The sequence below is a fragment of the Lynx rufus genome, unplaced genomic scaffold (genome assembly GCF_022079265.1).
Source record: "Lynx rufus isolate CCGP_SWC_20201006 ecotype Redwood Valley unplaced genomic scaffold, mLynRuf1.p SCAF_15, whole genome shotgun sequence".
Classification (NCBI taxonomy): domain Eukaryota; kingdom Metazoa; phylum Chordata; class Mammalia; order Carnivora; family Felidae; genus Lynx; species Lynx rufus.
In genome coordinates this window covers 32,239,766-32,251,096 of record NW_025814829.1, presented here as the reverse complement: position 1 = coordinate 32,251,096, position 11,331 = coordinate 32,239,766, and the positions used below count along the sequence as shown (strand labels likewise).

General features: G+C 44.8%; 1 protein-coding gene across 3 annotated transcripts in view; it reads left to right on the top strand.

Moving 5' to 3' along the window:
• The first annotated feature begins 8,958 nt into the window (after positions 1-8,958).
• LPGAT1 (lysophosphatidylglycerol acyltransferase 1) overlaps positions 8,959-11,331 on the top strand; it is a 95,626-nt gene continuing 93,253 nt past the window's right edge. For all 3 annotated transcript variants that reach the window (XR_006961626.1, XR_006961627.1, XM_047076803.1), the window contains exon 1: positions 8,959-9,223. Coding sequence is in view for 1 of the 3 variants with exons in the window: in XM_047076803.1 (XP_046932759.1) it covers positions 8,986-9,223 (238 nt within the window). In the remaining 2 variants the exon portion in view is untranslated. The remainder of the gene's footprint in view (positions 9,224-11,331) is intronic.

The following is an 11,331-nucleotide window of genomic DNA, read 5'->3' as shown; positions in this document are numbered from 1 at the left end:
GAGTCAAAACCGTGAAGTGCTCTGGGTGAATGCAGTAGGAAATCAGAGAAGGGACTCTGGAGTCCTGGACAAGAAGACAAACTCCCCGTGGTTGATCGAAGATGGTCTGAAAGAAAGAAGGACGGTATTCTAGGTATGAAGAGCAGCCACGAAGTGAAGCTACGGGATGTGCTCGTTTAAAAGCAGAGCAGGCTGGGTGGAAGTAAATGAGAATTGAAGTGGAATCTGACAGTGTTTCCCAACCTTTAACTGTATGGCACTCATTAAAAACGGTCATAATAATGTAGGGTAAATGGAGGCCGCCCTCGCAGCACCAGGCTCTGCCACGTGAACCTAAGTGAAACCCACTGGTGTGCGTGACCCGTTGGCTGATAAAGTCTAGAAGGAGTGAGGGACTGGGTATTGAAGGCCCTGAAGTAAATCAGATAGAGACATTCAGACTAGATTTGTTATGACGCTGGGAGACATTGTCAAAACTTGAAAGGGAAAATGCAATGTTAAATATGGTACTTTAAGGAAAACACTATGACCACATAATGTAGGATGCATTGGGAATAGGTGATAGTTTGAGAATAGAGAAAGGATGCTATTTTAGAATAAAAGAAATAATATTCTTTTGCATAGTCCGTGATTCAATTGAAGTACTTGTAGTTACTAAATATTACTGAAACAATCATGTTTAAAAGATTGAAATACATTTTGGAATGAAGTATTAGCAATCTTATTTCTTCTGGCTTGGTTTGGATGATAATGATGATGTCACCATCCTATTTGTCGATTAAAAAAAAGAAATTATTTAAACTTTTTTTTTTAGAGCACGCATGAGTAGGGGAGATGAGGAGTGGGGCAGAAGGAGAGAGAGAGAGAGAGAGAGAGAGAGAGAGAGAGAGAGAATCTCAAGCAGGCTCCATGCTAAGCATGGAGCCTGATGAGAGGCTCGATCCAAAGACCCTGGGATTGTGACCTGAGCTGAAATCAAGAGTCAGATCCTCGACCAACAGAGCCACCCAGGCACCCCCCCTAAAAGAAAGTATTTAATATGAATAAATCAAACAAACATTGAGTTAAAAAATTTGTTTCCAGGATGCCTAGGCAGCTCAGTTGGTTGAGCAAACAACCTTGATTTCAATTCAGCTCAGGTCACAATCCCAGGGTTATGGGATCAAGCCCTGTATTGTGCTCTGTAATGAGCATGGAGCCTTCTTGAGATTCTCTCTCTCTCTCTCTCTCTCTCTCTCTCTCTCTCTCTCTCTCCCTCTGTCCCTCTCCTCCCCAATTAAAAAAAATTTTTTTTAATTCATTTCCTACCATATATAAGGCACTAAGCTAGACACCGGGAAAATAATAAGATGATGTAGAACTCCTAACCTGAGCAGAGATCCTGAAATATAAAGTATCCAGGCTTCTTAGAAGGTAGTAAGCACTGAGGCAGAAGCATACATATGGAGGAAGAGGCAATGAATTCTGAAGTGGTGGGAGACTGTTTGATATCTTAGCTGGACCACAAGGGATGAATATAATCAAATGGATGCAGAGAAGGGAAGAGCGTGAACAAAAAAATGCATGAACTTGTATGTGCGAAGTTGCACTGCGCATCCTTTCAAGAGGGTGAGAACCTTAGCATGGCTAGAATAATAGAGTACAGTGGGCGGTGGGGGGGGACACAAAACAGGGGAGGGCTCAGAAGGGAGTGATAAGAGGTGAGACTGGAAAAGAGTAGCATCTCTGAAACTTCCTCTCTCTCTCTCAGTGGAGAAGAGATTTTCCACCAATCTCTCTCAGAGAGGCAGTATAGTGTGTGGTCAGAAGCATGGGCTCTGGAGCCTGAGAACCCATCAAGAGAACTGGAAATCAAGTCTCAGCCCTGCCACCTGCCAGGCAGACCATCTGATCTCTCCATCCATAAAATATGTCTAACAATACGGTCCTTATAAGGTCTTTGTGAAGACTGAATGAATTAATTCAGGTATGCCATTGAGAATGGGGCCTGGAATGTAGAAAGTGATCGATACATCAGCTATTATTACCATTCTAACATAATCAGCAATAACATCATTATTTAGGCTCTTATGTTAGGAAAATACAATTTTATAAATTATTTATTTAAGAGAGAGAGAGAGAGAGAGAGAGAGAAAGCATGTGAGCAGAGGAGGGGCAGAGGGAGAGAGAGAATCTTAAGCAGACTCCACACCCAGTGCTGAGCAGGAGGCGGGGCTGAGCTGAAATCAAGAGTCAGACACTTAACTGACTGAGCCACCCAGGCGCCCCAGGAAAATACGATTTTAAATCTGAATCTGTCTTATTCATAGATGTACTACATGACTTCCTAGGTTTTGTCAGGAGAAGAACTTGCTGAAATAGCCTTCTCCAAAATATCTTACAAGAATACTCATCTACTACAGTACCTGAGAATCTACCACTGCACATGAATTAAGGCTCAGGGGATTTTAGGAGGGCCTTTATAAAGTGTTCAGACTTTAGGAAGAGGGAACACGTAGCCACGAGCAGCTCAGCAGGGATTAGTTTACCACACGAGGTAGGAAAGACAGGGCTGAAACAAGGAAATGCAATGTTGGACAGGTAAGAAAGAAAGTTCCAGCTTGGAGGGTTGTCTGGTGTGGGTGTATGGGGGTTCTTAGGCAGGGTCTTCAGTGCCTTCTGGAAACTAGGGACCATTTTAGTATTAAGAGGGGAAAAGGGAAGGAAGTTGAAAAGGAGAGGGGTGCAGACAAGAAGAGAGAATTGTTTACTTCACAATATTGTTTAGGGCCAACCTTGTTAATAAAAAGTTGCTGAAATGACTTACATCAAGCTGCAGTCAAGTCTTGATGATTTGACCCAACTTGTCTAAAAAATATTAAGGCTATAATCCCTAATACATTTTATATAAAATGATTACTGACACTAATATAAAAGAAAAAAATATATTTTATATGTATATTAATATATATATTAATATAATATATACATTTCCCTTTTGATTTGAAGTTAAAGCCGACAGCTGTCAGAATTTGATTCTGTTGGGGTGCTAATGCCTGGTTTGCAACTCTGGTGATGGGGAGGAACCATGCGAAGTCATCCTACACTTATAACACTGCCGACGGGGCTTCCCCTTAGACAGGAAATAGTCACAGGGGCTCCAGTGCAGAGAGCAGCCCGGGGAAGGTAAAATGTTTTTGTAATTGCTACTAGGAAAAGAGAGAGCCCGGGGGGATTCTTCTGCCCAAGGGAGTCCCTTCCTGGTTATAACCTAGTTTGTTAGGTGTATGTGGACCAGACGGGTGGAATCAAACCTTCTGAGATGTTGTGGTTAGATTGTTTTAAAGTGTCTGGAGACTCCTGGAAATGTAAGAAGCCATATTTCTCCTCCAACGGACCATCTTCTTGTGGTCCAAATGTGGGCTTTTGAAACCGAAACTATAAGGCCTGTGGCTATAGCCACATATAGGGTGGCGTCTGTTCTCCCCTTTCCCCTATTGGAGGATATATGAAGGCTCTCAAATTCTTGACTTAATGTTTGTGTTTTGATAAACATAGCTCTAAGGTAGCAGGGAGCTATTGAGGAAGGTTCTTGCTTTCTACAGATCTCTCTAGAAAAACTGGCTTTCTCAAACTTCTTGTTACAGTCATTCAAAGCATTTATACATCTGGCTGCCTGTGCTGTTTTGGAAATAAGCTACCAAAAAAAAAAAAACAAAAAACAAAAAACATCTCAGGAGGGTACCTAAGTGGGTTGAAAGGCAACAGGGGAAAGAAAAGGTTTACGTAGGTAGGTATTTTATATCTAGAATGAACTCTGAAATACAATAAATAAAGCATCATCTGATATTGTTCCCTGAAGTCAGCTCAAATGCAGATTCCTAACCATTGTAGGTACTGAATTGGCTTGAAACTGAATGTGCTGCGATTAGAAAAATAAGCCCTTTTATTCACCCTGGACAACAAAAGACCAGGGTATATCTACACTTGGAATATGGTGTATTGCTTTGTTTGCTTAACTTCAAGAAAAGTCTAATGAGGCAGGAGCCAGTCAAGAGGAGAACAGTTAATCAGAATTAGGGCTTCTACATCCCTTCCATAAGGAGCTACTTAAACAGCAAAATTCTGCAGTGTAAACAGTAGAAGGATGATGTTATGACTGAACTGACACAGTTATGACTGAACTGTGTCCCCTAAAGCTCATATATCGAAGCCCTAGCCCTCAGGACCTCAGAATGTGACTGCATTTGGAGAGAGGGCCTTTAAAGAGGTAATTAAGTTAAAATGGGAGTCATTAGGGTGGGCCCTAATCCAATGTGACTGGTGTCCTTATAAGAAGAGATTGAGATACACAGAAATAGACCGACATCAGACACATGTGCACAAACAGCAACAACCGTGTTAAGACATAGGAAGTAGGCAGCTATCTACAAACCAGAGAGAAGGGCCTCAGGAGAAAGCAACCCTGTTGGGAAGGAACTTCCTTCCCAGAGAGAGTGCGGCCCTGCCAATACCTTGATCTTAACCTCCTAGCCTCGGGAATTGTGAGAAAATAGATTTCTGTTGTCTAAGCTCCGCAGTCTGTGGTACGTTGTTATAGCAGCCAAAGCTGACTAATACAGATCAGAACAGATACGATCAAATAATGTAGAATTATGAAGGGTCTAGAAAAGAATGTAATTATCTCAGGATACCTCTAGGTCAGGTTTTCTTAAAGTAAGGTCTGCATATTACCCACATCAGAATTACCCATGATACTTTTCAAAATGCAGGCTCCAGACCCCTCTGGAAGTACTAACATGTTCTGGGGTGAGGTCCAAGAATCTATCCTTTCAATAGACATCCCAAGGTGTTTTGCATACTAAAGTTTGAGACCCACTATTCAAGGTCCTGCTCAACCTCTGGACCTTTTCTGGGCCTGGCTGGCTAGTACTAATTACATAGTAGCAAGTGCTGGTGTATCTGTGCTCTGGCAGATTCTCAGTGATCCAGGAACCAAGTATAAATCCCATTGTACATACTAAGTGTCAGCGAGTGTTTACCAGCATATGAGGAATCCTGAATGGGATAGATCAAATAGAATCCATGCCTTACCTATCTTATTCACTTAAGAATATAATGATATATAAAAAAGAACTTATACAACCCAACACCAAGAAAACCAACAGTCCAATTAAAAAATGGGCAGAGCACATGAGTAGACATTTTTCCAAAGAAGCCATATGGATGACCAACAGACACATGATAGGATGCTCAACATCACTAATCAACAGAGAAATGCAAATCAAAACAGTAAGATATCACCTCCTACCTGTCAGAATAGCTAAACTAAAAAACATAGGAAATAATGAGCGCGGGCAAGGCTGTGGAGAAAAAGGAGCCCTCATGCATTGTTGGTAGGAATGCAAGCTGGTGCAGCCACTGTGGAAAACAGTATGGAAGTTTCTAGAAAAACTAAAAATAGAACTACCATATATGATCCAGCAATTCCACTACTGGGTATTTATTTACCCAAAGAAAACAAAGACACTAATTCAAAAAGATCTATGCACCCCCATGTTTATTGCAGCATTGTTTACAATAGCCATGACATGGAAGCAAGCAACCATAGGTCCATCCATAGATGAATGGATGAAGAAGATATATATTATAGTGGAATATTACTCAGCCATAAAAAAGTGAACTCTTGCCATTTGCGAAAACATGAATGATCTAGAGGATATAATGCTAAGTAAAATAAATCAGTCAGAGAAAGACAAATACCATATGACTTCACTCATATGTGGAATTTAAGGAACAAAACAGAGGAACAAACAAACAAACAAAACCCAGATTCTTAACTACAGAGAAGAAACTGGTGGTTGCTGAGGGGAGGTGGGTGGGGAGATGGGTGAAATAGGTGAAGGGGATTAAGAATACACTTACTGGGATGAGTAATGTATAGAATTGTTGAATCATTATATTGTGCACCTGTAACTAATATAACACTGTATGTTAACTATACTTGAATAAAAAAGAATATAATGGTATCTTTTGAACAACAATAATCTACAGTATGAATATTTTTTCTCTCACGAGATTTATTTAAAGATGTTACTATGTTGGTACCTATATTCTCAGAGAAAATACAAAGGAATAGAAAGGGCATATCTAACTTTTCTATTGCTACACATTAGTTGAAATTATACGGAAAGTTCTCTGATAGGGTCTACCCCTTTTTATGCCCCACACAACTGTATATATTAGTGAAAGAGATAAATAACATCTATAAATAAAACAAATTAATAATAGGTGGAAAGGAATTCTAATCAATTCTTTCAGCCAGGCTCTGTGCTTTCATGCATGGGAATAGAGGGAATAGAATGGAGGGAATGGGAATAGAAGGTATTCGTTCATATGGCATAAAAGTGAATGTTCTTTCTTTCATTTGTGGACCAAGGAGGGAATTAGAAATAGCTGAGAGTCCCAAGCAAACACAGTAACAAATATCATCAAAACAGAATAGGTGGCATTCTGATTTAAACGTGGCAGTTCGCTTAGGGACATGTAAAAACTGCTCCCCACCCATTAACAAATTTGATTAAGGGATATCATCCCCCTTTTTTTTTTTAAGCTGAAATTTAGGTAGGCCATTTGAGAATGTTCAAGTGGGCAGGTCATTGGGTCATTTTGTCTATTCTCCTTATGGCCGTCCAGAATTTGAAACAGAATGCAGCTCCAGTGTCCCAGGAGTGACCTGGTCTGCCCAGGGGTACCTATGGCCACTATTTTTTGAGCACTTATTCAGTGGCAGGCTCTGCCTAAGTGCTTTTCCCTCCTTGACTAACTAAATTTCAGTGTCTCTGGGTAGACCACTCACTCATTCCCACTGGATTCCTATTTTTTTTTTCTTTAGGGGGATGGGGGTGGGGACGTGGATGGGCGATTGGAACTGTCATTACTGTTCTGGGTGTTCTCCAGAAACAGGAATTCTGACCCTTAAGATGAATTGATTTTAAACTCTAGACCTTTATACTCTGGGGAGGTTCAGAAGAGAAGCCGTGAGAGCAACTGGGTTTTATTAGGAAAGGAAAGAGGGCATCCAGCCTCCCAGGAGACAGCTTCCCAGTTTGGGCAGTAATGGGTTGGTCCGACGCGGGAGAGCGCTAACAATGAGAACCGGCCGTGTGGTCTGAAAGGCGGCTCTCGATCGGACCGCGGCACTCCTCGTGTGGTGTAAGGACAGCTGCTCCTTACCAGACCGTTCTCAGCCGCCCTCCTCCTGGGAACGGGGCTCGGCGAGGTCCCGCCGGCCTAGGGACCAGGCAGCCCCAAGGGCCGGGACCCGAGGACCAGCGGGATCGGGGACGCGGGCGGCGGCTGCCGAGCCTTCATTAGAGGGCGCTCTGGGGGCGGCTCCGCCGAAGTCTCGGCTCCCGCCGCTTCCTCCCCGCCGCCCCTCCCCGCCACCCCGGCGAACGCGGCCGGGCCCCGGGGAGCGAGTCTCAGCGCCGCGGGGACCGGGCGCGGGCCGCGCCGCAGCCGGAGCGGGGCCGGGCCCCGCCGCCGCCTCCTTCCGCCGGCCCCGCCGCCGGCCATGCATTCTTCCGGCTCCTCTGGCTCCCGCAGCCCGGGCCGGGGCCCGGCCCGCCCGAGGTAACCTCCGGCTCGGCGGGCGCAGGCCCGGGGCTGCGGCGGCGCCGGGCCCGGAACGGCGCGGGGGGGGGGGGCGGGGAAGGGGTGTCGTCGTCGTGTGGTCCGGGGAGGAGGCGGCGGCGGCGGCATGAGGGACGAGGGCGCGGTAGGCCCCGAGGAGGAGGCGGGGGCGCGGGGCATCCGCCCGCCTCCCCGGACCCGCCCCGGTGACAGGTCCGGCCCCTGAGTCCCCGCCGTCCCTCTGTCCGCAGGCAGCCGCGAGGGTTGTAGGGTGCCCGCGCGCCCGCTCGCGCCGCGCCTCAGCCGCCGCCGCGTCCATGACCGCGACCCCTCGGCCGGGGACACCCGCCGCCGCCGCCGCCGCCGCCGCCGCCGCGCAGCACCGCGCCCCGGGCCGCCGGCCCCCGGCCCCGCTCGCCCCCGCGCTCCACCGCCCGCCGTCCGCGCCAGCCGAGGTGAGCCCGGCGCGCGAGCCGCCCTCGCCGCCGCGACCCCAACCCCAGCCGCGGAAACCGCTGCGGGCGCCCCCCGCACCCCCCCAACCCCCTCCCGAGCGCTGCCGTCGCCTCTTCCTCCGCGCTTCTAACATCATCCCTGGCTTGCCTGCCCTCCGGTCCGGGACTTCATTCTCATCTGTGCCCCCCGTGCCTTCACCTCCTTCTGGTTTTTGCTCCCCTCCCCCTACTCCCGTCCTTCCTCCTTTCGCTGTCTTAGCCCCCACTTTCTTCCTCTCACCTTCCTGCCCTCTTTTCTAGGCCCTTCTCCTTTTTTTCACCCTGAGTCAAAGGTTAAACAAAAACCCCTTTGCCGCAAATGAACATTGTTAGCGTAACTCGTTTTGCTAAGGCGAGAGACCGTTCTAAGGCACGATCGATGTGCAGGAATGGTAGTGGTTCGGGTACCCAGGTTCTCCTAGCTGGGAAAGGGGATCGGGTCCCTGCAACAGCCTCCTTTCACTCGTGTCGTCAGTTTGGAAATACTGAGGGGGGTCTGAAGCAAGTGGGTCTGTTTTTCTTCCCCAAAGTCCAGACAGCAGACTGCAGTGAGGCGCGGTGCGGGGACGGCCACTGATTAGTTAGTGGGGATAGTATTATCGTTTGCTAAATATATTATGACATACCCTGTGCCTCCGTGAACAGCTCCCTTGACCTTGTGCGGCTCCTCCTCCCTCGCTCTCTGTCCCCCTCTGGAATTTCCCGGAGAGATCACCGAGGTACTACACCGCGAAAGCTTAGACCCTCGATTTTTCTCGTGTTTTTGTGCTAGAGGCGATTTCTATGTTAGTGACTATTTGGATGTGGATGATCCATTTTCCTTTTTAAATGAATTTTTCTTTCACCTCAGAAAGACAGGACGGACGCCCATGTGAGAATGGCTGTGACTTTGGAAGAAGCTCCGTGGCTGGGCTGGATCTTGGTGAAAGCCCTGTTGAGGTTTGCCTTCATGGTCGCCAACAACCTGGTTGCTCTTTTATCCTACCTCTGCTATGTAATTGTACTTCAGCCCCTTCGACTGCTGGACAGTAAGCGGTTCTGGTATATTGAAGGATTCATGTATAAATGGCTTTTAGGAATGGTGGCTTCTTGGGGATGGTATGCTGGATATACAGGTAAGAGTGTGAGCACTTTTGTTTAACGCGTATGAAACAATTTATAATGTTATGCCTAAGTCAGGAGCCATGATTAAATATATATTACATTTGGGGTTGAAGACGCCTTGATGCTTTGGCTATTAAAAAAATAAATAGAAAACAATTCTATTGAGTTTTTTTTTTTTTTTCAGAATCCCAATTTAGGAACGATGATATTTTCAGATGTATAATTTCATAGTTACATCCTGATAAATTCCTTAAATAGTATGTTTTTAATGTGATTGACATTGATTCAAACCGGTCTGCCAAGGCTCACCTAGAGGAATAGGAGTGGGTTATATAGGACTTGAGGGCTTATAAAATGAGATGACATATTTAGCCCATAAACACATTAGGAATTTAGAAAAAGGACTGGGCCATATTTGTGCTAAGATAGTTTAATAAGTTTTTTCATTTAATGTAGTATTGTGTTAACATTTTGAGTCAAGCAAAACATGGCTTTCTTTCTGTGATGTATGTTTCTTTTGTTTACTAGAATCTATATTTTAATCTCATACATGTGTATTAGAATATTAAATATAAGAATTAAGTTTTATCTGTGCCAAACTCATTTATGTTCTGAGTGTCTTTAAGTAGATTTATATTTCTGCCTTTAAATTGCATTTTGGGGAGCCAGATTAATGCTGTTCTGAAGTGGACTTTTAAAGAACTAAATGAGAAGTAGCGTTTATTTTTATTTTCTCTTTATAAGCCTTATGTGCTTTGAGAACTTGGGCCTCTGATGTGAAAATTCTTTGTTTATTATATTCATTTGACTTTTTTCCCTTAAGAATTACGAAGATGAAAAAAAAAGCATTGAGGTTTCTAGCACTTGTCTTAGACATTGAGGCTGTTATCATAGGATTTTATAATTGATAGTTTCCTTAGAGATCATGCTGCAGATGCTGTGGTCAGTGGAGTCTGTAGTTCACAGCTTGGAAAAGTGAGGAGGGTATGAGGGTGCTCTCGGGGTCACACAGCATGGCAGTTCCCCGTTTTAAATTCTCTGTCTCCTTCTTTCCTGCCCAGGCTGCATCTGTAGATTTTATCCATATACATAAAAAAAGGACTGACAACACATAGCTTTTATGGAGTCCAACGGACTCTTGCTAGGTCAGAGTGCTCTCAGTTGCCCCAGATGAAGTCTTTTTTCCTTTTGGCAATGCTATTTATTATTCTGCAAGACCCAAAGCTCCTGGGATAGTGTGTGCATTGCCTCCCTGTCACGGGTCTTGTTGAGATCCCATGCCCTTGGGTACAGTAGGTGAGCTTCTAGTCCTCTTTTAGGACCTTGTGGTAGCAGTAGTAGTGGTAGAGGGGGAAAAAATGAAGTTCTCAACTATGGTGCTGAATTCTTACCTGAAGTACTGCTGTCTTAGAATCGCTTTGTTCTGTGTAATTTTAAGCTTCCGCAAATATGATATGTGGTACTCGTGACTTTGCTTTTTGTATTGTATACTTGTTGGCCAGTTTTAAGTCAACTCATAGATTAGAGTTCTAGAAGTTCATTCTACTTAAACACAATGAAATTAGTGAAATGTTTGTGCCCGTGTGTGTGGTTTGTTTGTGTATAAGTGTTAGCATGATGAGAAGCTGAAAAAAAATTGGCATTGACCTTGAGATTGTAGTGAGTGCAGTGATGCTGCTTGAAGTTAAAGTGAGTTAACCTTTGGCCACAGCATGGCTGCAAGGCATCTCTGAGGATATTTTCTTGTGGTGTCTTTCCCTTGCTGACTGTGGAACTGCGCAGTTTCTTTTGCCACCTGCTTGGAAAGTGGTCCTGGCATGATCTGCATATTTTAGTCTCTCTGAAGCATCTGTTCTCTTCAGGCTACTGCATTCTAACCATTTAAATATAGAATATTTTAGTGTTTATATTTTAAATGGTTTTCCAATAGGTAGAATGCTTTGAGAGGGTTTGATCATAAGGAAACACAATCAAGAGGTCAAACAAATGTAGAAATGACTTTTGTGGAAAGCCACAGCTGGGTCTAAAGCAACATAAGCAGGGGATTGGTGAGCAGATGTACCCATGAAGGAGCCTAGGAGGTTACATTAGCCTTTGTCTGGATTATGTATTCCATTTC